Source organism: Atractosteus spatula, chromosome 2 (genome assembly GCF_055471065.1).
Source record: "Atractosteus spatula isolate fAtrSpa1 chromosome 2, fAtrSpa1.hap1, whole genome shotgun sequence".
Classification (NCBI taxonomy): domain Eukaryota; kingdom Metazoa; phylum Chordata; class Actinopteri; order Semionotiformes; family Lepisosteidae; genus Atractosteus; species Atractosteus spatula.
In genome coordinates this window covers 10,319,425-10,331,186 of record NC_142707.1, presented here as the reverse complement: position 1 = coordinate 10,331,186, position 11,762 = coordinate 10,319,425, and the positions used below count along the sequence as shown (strand labels likewise).

Sequence of the window (11,762 nt, the reverse complement as noted above, 5' to 3'; positions counted from 1 at the left end):
TTATTTATGTTCAGGTTTGGCAATTACATTTTCTAATGTAGTACTTCAGCAGTTTTTGGGTATCCAATGCCAATAATGCCAATGCCATTTTTAAAAGAATGAAAACAAGTTAAATATACTCAAGTATTCAGATGAACAAGAATTTTTTAATCATTTATTTGTAGCACACAACGGTATAATACATTATGATTGCTATAATACAGCATGATAAATAAACACAACAGGTATAACTTTCATGTAAACATTTTTTTCTTTCTATGTATAATGCAAATGTCAGTCTTCAATGTAGATACTACCAAATATAAAAATACAATACTGTTTTTTTCAGGGGTTAATCCTGGTAATGTTATGGTGCCCGTCAGATTCTGAGAGCTGAAGGGTCTTATTCAAGCCAACAGAAACTTCCTCGAGCATTTCCTTACTAGGCATAAACTAATATAATAGACTGTGCAGCATGGAATACATCTTTACATGTACAGTACTTAATAACAGTAACAGCTGGACATTGCTGTAAAACTGTTTAAGTAATAAAACTAATAAAATGTGAGGGAATATAAACAACTGTGTGTATCTTACATGTTTTTAAAAATAGCGTGACAATTTGAATATGAAGTAATTGAGTGTCAAAAAACAGCATAATATACAAGTGTTTTCAACCATATTGTTACGAAGGTCACACAAAAACACAATTATATATCTAATTATATATAATATAAGTATACAATTATCTGCACATTATATAGCATGTACAATTGCTTATGCCCTTATGCATCCAATAAGTCCAATGCTATTACACAGTTTCAAAGCAACTCTCTTGTCTTTTACGAATATATTCAGCTACACAATTACCACTATTTTAAATCAAATGTGATATATGCTGGTAAAAGAATTTGACATTAATCATATACTAACTATGTAATGTATTATTATAATAAGTACATATGTGTTTACTTAATAATTACTATGTGCATTTAGTTACAGTAACTGGTTTATTCCACTAAATGTAACTTAAGTTGCTAGTCACATATGATACTGTATATCCCTTATCTCATCGTAGTGTATTTCAGCGTTTTTAGAATTTTATACATACAGCACAGTTCACATCTCGTTCGTATCTATACTCCTCCTCCTGTCTGCGTGGAACAGGCTGAAGAGTGACTCATCCGTGAAGAGGACCTGATGCCACTGCTGACGAGTCCATCGCAGCCTCTGTCTGGCCTAAGCCAGTCGGGTGTGACGTCTAAGAGGTGTGAGCAGAGGGCCTCTGACAGGTCGCCTTGCTCTAAGGTCAGCAGCATGGAGCCTCACTGTCCTGTCACTGATGTGGGCATTGGTTCTGCCGGCAGTTTTAGCAGCAGTACGGGTGGCAGATCTGAAACGATCTCTCAGATGGACCAGTCTGATGGGTCAGTCCTGCTGTGGTGTGGTCACTCGACTGAATCTTAGAGCGGCTTACTCCATAGTGTCTGGCAACGCTGGCACATGACATGCCTGCCTGCAGCATGCCAATGGCCCTCTCCCTTGCTTCTGGTGACAGTCGAGGCATTGTTGAATGCCCAGAAAACTGACTAAGTGTAGCCTTTTTCGTGCAGTGACCTAAGCTTTGAATTAAGACCTTTTTAAAGGTGACCTGATCAGGCATTGTTCCACCTGGACCTCGTTGGGTAAAAGTGCACCTAAGGAGCTTTCGTGGGATTGGCAAGTTGGAATTGCACAAGCTGTATTGCTGATCAGAGGGCTTAAAACAAATTGACAATGTTTCGTGAAAGTACATAAGCTATATCTATAGTTTTCTCATTCCAGAAAACGGTGCATTTTGTTTTTTTCCATCAGTATATTAAATAGTCTTTAGTGGAATTGCGAATGCTTTGGAGGAAGCGCAGGACGTCGGAGCCACCAGTGCCCGTTTCCCTTAAAGCCAGGCTTGTCCCGCCAAACGGGCAGCCAGAACGTTTGGCTTTATTGGCCGGAATATTGATGTACTTGTACACGGTGTTGATGTGATAGCTCCTGAGCTTGACCAGCTCAGCCACACAGCAGTTGTAGGCAAAGCTCAGACGTGCACTGGCGCTGGAGATGACGTACTGGCGCAGAGCGGGTCCCGCGGCGATGGCTTCAATTAGCCGTCTGTGGGGTGGGGGCATGTATTCTCTCATTCGCCTCAGGAAAGAAGCATCTGGAATGTCGATAAAGAGAAAGCACAGGAGCTCATAAGCATACAGGACAATTTACTGACAGCCCCGTCAACTGCTTTGGGATAGCTGCTTTTTGCCTGCACTAAACAAGAATGTGATTAACTATCTAACAAAAAAGTCTATTGGGAACTTGAGAAAGGTGTATCTTCTCAGCTCACCATGCTCCTCTTTGTGGCGAATTCCCAGCAGCTCGTCGAAGCACTGTATGGCTGAGCTCTGCGCTGCACTGCCACCAGAGAAATGTCGGGGTTCCTCCCACACCCCTTCATATCTTAAACCCTCTGGCAACATAGGGTTGTCTTTCCAGCTGGGATGTGACAAGACATGCAAGAGTTTGTTAAAATGACATGCATCTTTTATATCTGGCCCTCTATCACTATATCACTATGAAGAGTGATAAAGAAGGGATCTACAGTATATTAATATTTTACGGTCTTGCAGAAACAAATGTTTGTGATGATTATCTGCTCCACCTAAAATGCAAATGTCAATGGAAGGCAAATATAATTAAAACTCCTGCAGCATATTCTCTCACACTTACTGAAGTCTGGTGACAGAATAGCATTTTAAAAGGATTGTAATCAATCCCAGTGAAACTATGAGAAAAGCCCCATAAAGTTTGGCAGAAGCCATGTGAACCCGTGCAAAGGAAAGTAACCTTTTAAAGCAGGGATGGCTGCCAGAACAAAAAATGTGTTTCCTTTATTACGTCAAACACTCATCAAATGTGGCACCATTATGGGACTGAGAAGATTCGGTGCAATGTTTTGGAAAAGCTGAATTCCTTCTGCTGCATACCAGTCCATTGGTCAATTATTGAACTTACCCAGATAAAAAGGTGCGCAAGACACCATAGAACAATGTGGAGTCCACTTCTCCTGTAAACATGGAAAATAACATTTAAAATAACACAAAAATAAGCACATTTAGTTTTGACTCCAAATTAAATCAGCACGGTCAGGAAGGGTCTAAACCTATAGGAAACCCCATCATTTTACTGAATAAGCCAATTAGAACACTGAAAATAAAGAACAGAGAGACAAGCCCTTTGGAAGATGTGTCTGAGACATCAGTCTTTTTGTTTCCTGGTCCATTTAAGTGCCTGATACACTCCTCCCTCAACTGGAATCCAACAGAGTTGTTTTCTTCTAAGTGACCCCTGGTGTCTTGCTTGTGTACCTGTTGATATGGCAGATTATGCATTGACAACGAAAAGTGAATCCCAGGTTTGAGAAGCCCTACATGTTCCCAGACCAAGAAAGACAATTCATGTTGAGTGGGACTCAAACCATTGTGTGTCTGTGCATTTTCATTCCAATGCTGCACTTAACATGTAATACCAGCTGGGTACTGTCTTAACTGGACCAATTTAACCGTTTCCCCCACCTCTTCAGGTGTTTCTGCTTTAAAGAGACTTAGAAACCCTGCAGATACACTAGTCCTCCAAGAACACGATTGTACACCTCTGATCTTAAAAACACTGCTCATGTAGGTATCCTTGAAGGTATCCATGTAGGTATCCTTGAATTGATAAGCAATTAGCAACCCAACCAATTGTTGGGTAGAAAACCTCTTCTCGTTTTGAATGATTTTTTACATTACCTTTAAGAATTGTTGGTTACCTACACCTCAGATAGAGAGGCATAATCTACATCTACATTCAGAAGAATGTTCTGCATTCTACATTCATAATTAAAAAAAATGATTTCCTCCAAAATGATGTGATGTGATTATTCTGTCCACAAATACACATATAATATTGGTGATTTAGACTGGCAGTCATGTGAATAATTGACATGCTATTATTCTGAGCTCATTTGAAGAATTGACCTGTGGTTATTCTGAAGGTTTAGGAATATGTGCAATATCCACGATTAGCAAATGAAGATCCTACCATGCATGAGCTGGAAAGCTTCCCTCATCTCAATTAGAGAGGTGGCTGTAGTCAAAAGTGCCTCCTCCATGGAGCTGATGTCATGAGTTACCATAGAGTTGATCGCCGTAGCAATGCCCTGGAAGCAAAAAAAAAAAGTTCAACAACCACATTCAGGACAAAGCAAACACTGTCCTTCTTTTTCCTTATTGCCCGTGGATTCCAAAAGTCTCCTACCCCTGAGAAGGAGAGAATGGTGTTTTTAAATCCACATCACTTCAAACACATGAGATACTTACTCCCATGTTCCAGTCTAATCGTAAAATTGGACTACAGAAATAATGTTTTTGCTGCGCTATCTTGTAAGGTCCACATAGGATTCTGTATGTCCAGAATTCTGCAACCTGTGCACTAGCTAAAACACTTCTGCACTGGCACATGTTTCCCATCCTCTGTAAATTACACTTCCAATTAAATTTAAAGTGGACTTTAAGGTTCTGGAGCCTGTATAAGATGATGAATAGTCGATTTCCAGATTATTTGAAGGATTTATTGCATTTTTTATTGCACGAGTGTAGTTCAGCTGAGATTTGTTGATTCTGCCCTTCCGAAGTCACCACAAAGTGAACAAAGCTTTCTTGTGTGCAGCACCACATCTGGGGAGCCCAGTGCTCAAAGACCATCAACACATTCAAAACTTGCTGGGAGACTCATCTTTTTCACTACAAATTTTAATGTGGAATTGAATCTTCTTCTTGGAACTGCTAGGCAGATTTTCTTTCACTTTCTTTGTGTTTCTGTTGTGTCCTGTCTATACAGCGCTTAGAGTTTTCAAGTGCTCGTAAATAAAATTGTATTACAATTCCCATTCTGACGGTATACAGTTTATTCAAATGAAAGTGTTGGCAAAGAATGAATATGCAGGATATTATATGAGAGTTTCATTGTTCACTCAGAGGATAAGAATTCCATTCAAAAATGTCAGATTGTTAAAGAATGAACTTCTTAAAGAGTGTAGGGTAGTTTAAGAATAAATTAATACACAAATGAGCCACTCAAACTTTCAGTCCTGATTATAATTCTCAGCTTTCTTTTATCTGCCTTGTTTTAATGTTATTTGTTTCAGTTTATTTTAACCAGCATTTTCATTTTTTTTTTAATAGCATCTACGCATAAGCGCTGATTTCATTTCGTGTTTGGTGTTTGAGCTTATTATCTTACAATCTTACACGTGCTGTTAATTTTTTTTCTAGAGCTCTAGACATGAATCTTGCCTGTAGTCCTGAACTGGCAGCCTTCTCTACCATCAGAGAAACCAAAAGGAATCCTTTGCATGTGTCCCCTCCAGGCAATGTGAACACAGTGTCCAGGTTCCTAGGGTTCAGTATGAGAAACAGTTAAATGTTTTTACATCAAATACTAACAAATTTACACAAGCCCTTGTATTTAATAAGAATAGCAAAATTCTAACCTCAGGAGTTATGGAGTTATCTACCCTGCAAATATACAGTAAGTTTGAATAAACCCTATTAAGTTTGAATTCCTTGCTTGAAAGGTGTAGTCAAAGTTAACAAGATCCAAGAAACATGAACATGAAGAGTTTATTGCATTTAGGACTGAAACAGGAGCCACGTTTTGCAGAGAGAGTCTTCTAGAAATCTTTCATATGTTCTTATGTTTAATTTTTTTTACAATTAACATTAATGAACAGATAAATCAGTAAACTTACCCTATTTCCATGGGTCTTTCCAGTCACATGGTTTAAAGTTAATATTTAGAGGTAAAGGAGTAGGGGAAAAGCAGACAAAAGGAAAGTTGTTAATTTACTCATCTCCTTGGCATTATCCATTGCCTAAATGCTAAACAACAGTAACTACACAATGCAAAACACTTATTGCTAATGTATAGTACATTTTTGTGCCTTTTCCTCATGTAAACTGAGAAACCTTTTGTTTCTTACAAAAATGGAGAACCACATCCCTGTGAGTTATAGGGAACTGGTTCTTGGTCAGCACGTACAGTATATTTAATTTCCGAAAACATAATAACATACCACTGCAGTCAAACTGTCCAGATAGTTCCATTTCTGTCGCTGTGAGGGATCCAGGTTAAATCATTGTCCATCGAGAGTACTATGACTAGAGTAGATGACTTCTCAATGGTTCACCTAGAACGTCTTATATCCTTTATCCATCATCCATTGACTATATCATTCTAATGTGTGCCCTACTCTACAACTTGAACCATTACAATCTCAGGTTAATAAGAAAACCAGACTATTTATGACTGTCAAAGAACCAAGAATAAGTTTCACAGTCTGAAAAGCTAATAATGGCAGCTTTGTTGAAACTATGACATGTGATGGGCACAGACAGCAGTAACCACCTTCACTGATTAAAGAGTGAAGCTCAGGATTCATAGGAGTGGCAGAAAGTGGTAAACAAGAGTGCATACCCATTCGGGTCCTTTTTCTTCCAATTGGCCAGAACTGAGTCAGCATAAACCAAGATGGGGGGAAGGCCGAGGACTTCAGACACTCTGCAGTAAGGCACGGCCAGACCCTTTGGTAGGGTCTGTCAAAAAGAGTTTAAGCAGCAATCTTCAGTAACAGTCAGATAAACGCAAATTCTCAGATTACTGAATTTATTGATAAATTCAAACTCAGACTACTATGCTCACCTGTAATTTAAATAATTTTAGCTGCCAGTAAAATTATAGGACCACCTGACTTGGCAAGGTCATCCACTCCCATTTGAGGGGCAGAAATGCAGGCATCATATGAAAAGGACAAGCATGCACTGATGTGACCTGTTTTATACGATGTAGCAGGTCAGCTATAGAAATGGTTGTAATTGCAGCAAGTCTGCCACTAGAGGCTGCTACACAGCATCTAAATTGCGTGTACATAGCCACACTAGAGGGGAACTGATCGATTGTTAAAAGGTCTTGGTTTGGTATTAAAGATTTGACTTGGTATTTAAAAGGTGTGCATAGTGCTGGTGGTGTTGGGTGTTTCTTTAATGCTGACTTTGTGTTTGCTATTGTATGACTCCAAAAGGCCTAAATAAAGCCTCTTGGTTGCCATAGTGAGTTTTTGTGCGTAGAGACCTTGGGACTACCCTGGTAGGGAAGGAGGCTGTCACATATAAGTACAGTATAATATTGTGTAGACCTTTCCATGCAATCTTTGTTGTGATGAAGTGTATGAATTTGATTTAGTTTATGTTGCTATAAACAAATATATACTGTATATATATATGTAAGTTCTCCAGCCCTTACCCTGTTCCTGAACAGCTAAGGAGTCTATTAGCATTCGTGCCAGGTTCATAGTTGCTTAATGGCAACAATGTTTATTAATCTTATGCTTTGAAGATTAATGTTTATGTTGTCTATTAATATTCATTATTAATAATTATTATTAGTCATAACTTTAAGACATCACAAAGACTGGGGCTCTCTCCAGTATTGGGCACCACTGTAGTGAGGTGATTTAATGCAAAATCCCGTTCAGTTATTAAAAGACACTTCAGAAATGACTGTCTCCCCTCACTTCTCTGGCATAGAAGGCCACCATGTCATCCAGATTTCATCTCAGTTCTTGACTGCCACATTCCATTGTTTCACATTGTTTTCTATGTTAATGGTTTTAGAAGAAACACATAAAACCTGTGGGTGGCACAGTGTCTCAGTGGTTAGCTGTGCTGCCTCGTGGAGCTGGGGTCCTGGGTTCAGACCTGGGGTGCTGTTAGTATGGAGCTTGTATGTTCACATGAGTTTTCACCGGGTGCTCTGGCTTCCTCCCATAGTCCAAAGGCATACTTGTGGGTTAATTGGCTTTTGGGAAAATAAACCCTAGGTGTGAGCCTATCTGTGTCTGTGTGTGTCTCTGCCCTGTGATGGACTGGCGTCCTGCCCAGGGAGTATCCTGCTGTGCGCCTGTTGCTTGCCAGTATAGGCTCTGTTTCCCTGGTGACCTTGAATAGGAAGAAGCAGTTAGAAAATGGATGGATATAAAACATGTTGGACCCCTCCAGGACCAGAATGGGGCAGGTCTGCCTTTGAAAAGCCTTTGAAAAACCACTCCCACTCACCTTGGCTGGCTTCTCTTTCCCCTCCTGCCACACATAGCCCATGGTGATGACACCTAGCGCCAGGTGTGCCAGCCTCAGTTCCCTGTGCCCCTTGAGGTGGTGGATACTCAGCAAAGGCATCTGTTAATGGCACAATAAACAAGGTGTGAGAAGCTATTACAGTATCTATGAAACACAAGACACACAGCACATGATCAGATGAAGCATAAGGCTGCAACAACCTCCAAACAAGTGTGATCCATTTACTTCTTAAGGTTTACCAGTCCAGCAAACAATTTTCTCTGTTGGGATTAATAGAAATAATGCATAACATTTCTTGCCCTAAGTAATCTGTGTATCACAGCATAAAACACAATGCTATTCCTATGAGTACTTTGAGTATTACAGATTTTTTTTCTACAACTACCATTACCACTGCTACTATCACTGCAGGTGTTGGATAGACAACGCAAGTACAGTAGATGTACACAGATGTTTGCATTTAAAAAATGGATTTTACTTTTTTTTCTGTGCTGCAGACAGGTGCTACAGTTGCTTCAGGTTTTGGACAAATATACGACTGCTAGGAATCTCACCTGTTTGACTTTGTCTTGAAGCTGATGGGTCTCAATAAAGAAGTTGAGGTTTGTGGCAATGTCCATCCAGGCCTGATAGTAGGCTGGAAGATCTGTCTGAGAGAGGGCACATGTAACAGATGGTGAATATTACAAAATCCACCTGCATGCACTGCAGCTTCAATAAATACAGAGAGTAAAACTGTTTACTGCAGTCTTTATGCTGCACTCATCTCACCTTGGAGAGAATTAGTATTCAGTTTCAAAAACAAAGGGAAATATTACTGCTTTTGAAGCTGCTTGTGGTCTTTACTGATCAGACTAAAATAAACAATAAGCAAGTAATGCTATTTCTTTTCTCTTAGGAATTTTTTTTTCCGGTTGGGCATGATGGAGACTGGCAATTAGAAAGTGTCACACTCTCAGTGTATTCAAAACAATCACGACACCCTAACAAAGGTACAGTACATCAGAAAAATGTTTCTTATGTTCACTGTGTCAAACAAAAAATCAATAAGATAATTATTTTCGGCTGTCAGTTTTTCCCTTAGTTTAGAGACTACGAGGAATAAATTAATGCATTAAAAATCTCAAGCTTATCTCAGTAACATGCCCCACTTCTGCACTTGACAAACATCATGCATTCCTATTGTGGCAAATTTTCAAATAAAATGACTGCTTAAGAAAATTAACATGAGTTAATTAATATATTCAAGGCTGAAGAACTTTTAGTCATCACCTTTAAAAATTAAAAATCATTGTCTTCACAAGCACAAGGCACTTGTGGCCATTTTGTCTTGAATTCCTGACAGATAAGTTAAGAGTACTGGTGCCCTGGCTGCCTGAGTGTAATCCACCTGCAGCAGTGGTGTGCTGGGTTTCCACTGGTGTTAAAATGAGAACTTGTTTGCCCTTAGCCCGCGGAGTGGAATGAGATACTGGTTTACAGTTCCTAGACAGCGACAGCAAGGGGATTGTGAGTGACCAATGAGGCAGCACAGGGTGGTTCCCTGTACTGTCAGATCCTTGAAGCCCTTACAGTAACATTAACCACTTAGATAGCCACAGAAAAAAATCCCAGTCTTGATCATGTGTTTTGAAATAGCAAGCCTGTGTCCTGGTGAGAGAAGGAGGATTTTCAAAAAGCTCTGTTTTCTTTTGTGCCATTCTCCAGGCCATGGGGCCAGAAATCAATAATAATCAGTATTCCAAGGATTGATTATGGACACTTTCTTTAACACTTGACTATTGACCTCAATACAGAGTGTTCAGCTGCTTTGTGCAACTGTAGTAGTGTAAGGAACTCTTAAAAGGGAAGGGATAATTTATAGTCTTTTATACTGTACCTGTAATACACAATTTGTACTGCATTTCCTTTGAAAGTATACATGACTCATGGGAAGAAATGACTAAATTACAGTTAATCTAGGTGCCTTTCAAATACAGCTGCAAAATCCGTGTACTTTTTTAAATAACTGATTAGGTCCTGACTGGGCATTCAGGGTGAGAACTAATGTCCAAAATAAAAACAGGGTGAATTGGTGTTTTGGTGACTATCAACATTTCAGTTAAGTTACTTGCTCTCTATGAGCCGTGGTAGCTCAGATGGCAAGGGTGTCTAACTCCTGCCCACAAAGTCCCAGGTTCAGTCCCAGGTAGTGGATGTAGGTTGTTCTAATTCCTTCCAGATGGCTCCCAGGTCCACAACCCGCTTTCCAAATGAGCACCAGGGGGTTAATCCTTTGGGGGTAATAGGCTGGCTGGAGTGTGAGAAAAAGAAAAATGGTGGCCCTTGACCCCCATTCCCAAGTGGGGCTTTATAGCCTGGAAAGGGACTTACTGTAACTTGTTCTCTGTTTCTCTGCATGGCTAAATTACTAACCACAGATTCTGGTATGTCACCGGTAAAGGTGTGGACAGACCTCACCAAACTTTTGTGTGGAAGCACGTCCTCACATGTTTTGTTAGACTAGTTTGAACAGGTAACCACAGAAGATATTATTGAATATATTCTTCCCGAAGACAGGACTAGTGTCCTTGAGTAACTTCGTGTCATTTTATTAAAGTATAAATATAATTTCTGATCATAAAGGGTAGTCTCAAGCACAAAGGGAAACAATCTGGTTTCTCTCTGAGGCACTTTAATTACAAAAACCTACCTAGAGGACTTGGTAGTTGTGTTCTCTTTCATGCCAGAAGACACAAATAACGTCAGTGAAATGTCAAATTAGTCAGTAAGATTTGAATTAGTTGTGGTACAGTATCATTCAATCACCATCATAATGCTTCTAATAGTTTCATTCCACAGTACTCTTGCTATATGGGGCTGCAATTATTTAAAAAAACAGCAGGAGTAACAAAGTTTATTATTCTGAGAATCTTTCCATTTACAGCTACGCTATGCATAAAACCTCCTACATTAAGAATCATATGGAAAATACAGCATTAAAAAAAATAGACTGAGAAATAAAGGTTTTTCTCACCAGCGGGTCTTCTAGGACGAAGCCATATTCTTCAGACACATGGAAAGCTCCCAGGTGGATGTCAGAAGGGTTTCCCATGTTTCTCTCTTGCTCTCCCATCCCTGTGCTGTGGTGAGTTCCAGCTGCACTTATTTTGGCCTAAGACACTTTTGCCTCGCTCCCTTACTTTCAACGAACAGACTAGGTAACTAGTGGGTAGTCTTTTATAGCAGACTCAGCCCAAACAAATTACATCATACTGTACGTCACAACAAAAATTCCACATTTAGAAGACCAACATTTCTCTTTTTTTACTACACTAACTGCTTTTGCCAGAATTTTTCACTTCTTTATCACAGGGGATTTTTTTTTTTGCATTTTGTTGTGTTTACATTCACAAAGGCTTTCCTGGTGGGTCCCATGCAGTAATATAAAAATAAAATAGCAATACTAATTTCACCACCTGTAGGCCATTTTAGGTTAATAAAAAGTTTGCTTGATGTGAAGAGTATAGAGAAGAGGAACTTCAATAAACAAATTCTGTGAGTTCAGGTCACGGAAGAACTACACGGGAACTGGGTACTACA

At 39.5% G+C, this 11,762-nt stretch overlaps 1 protein-coding gene across 1 annotated transcript; it reads right to left on the bottom strand.

Moving 5' to 3' along the window:
• Positions 1–128: 128 nt before the first annotated feature.
• On the bottom strand, positions 129–11,374 carry LOC148839209 (indoleamine 2,3-dioxygenase 2-like). Its single transcript, XM_088940136.1, has 10 exons — positions 11,197–11,374; positions 8,735–8,830; positions 8,160–8,279; positions 6,523–6,641; positions 5,798–5,812; positions 5,343–5,442; positions 4,090–4,207; positions 3,022–3,073; positions 2,354–2,502; positions 129–2,176 (listed from the first exon to the last, which is right to left on the bottom strand). Exons 1-10 carry the CDS (start codon positions 11,293–11,295, stop codon positions 1,830–1,832), a joined length of 1,215 nt encoding a protein of 404 aa, XP_088796262.1. The 5' UTR covers positions 11,296–11,374; the 3' UTR covers positions 129–1,829.
• Positions 11,375–11,762: the final 388 nt, after the last annotated feature.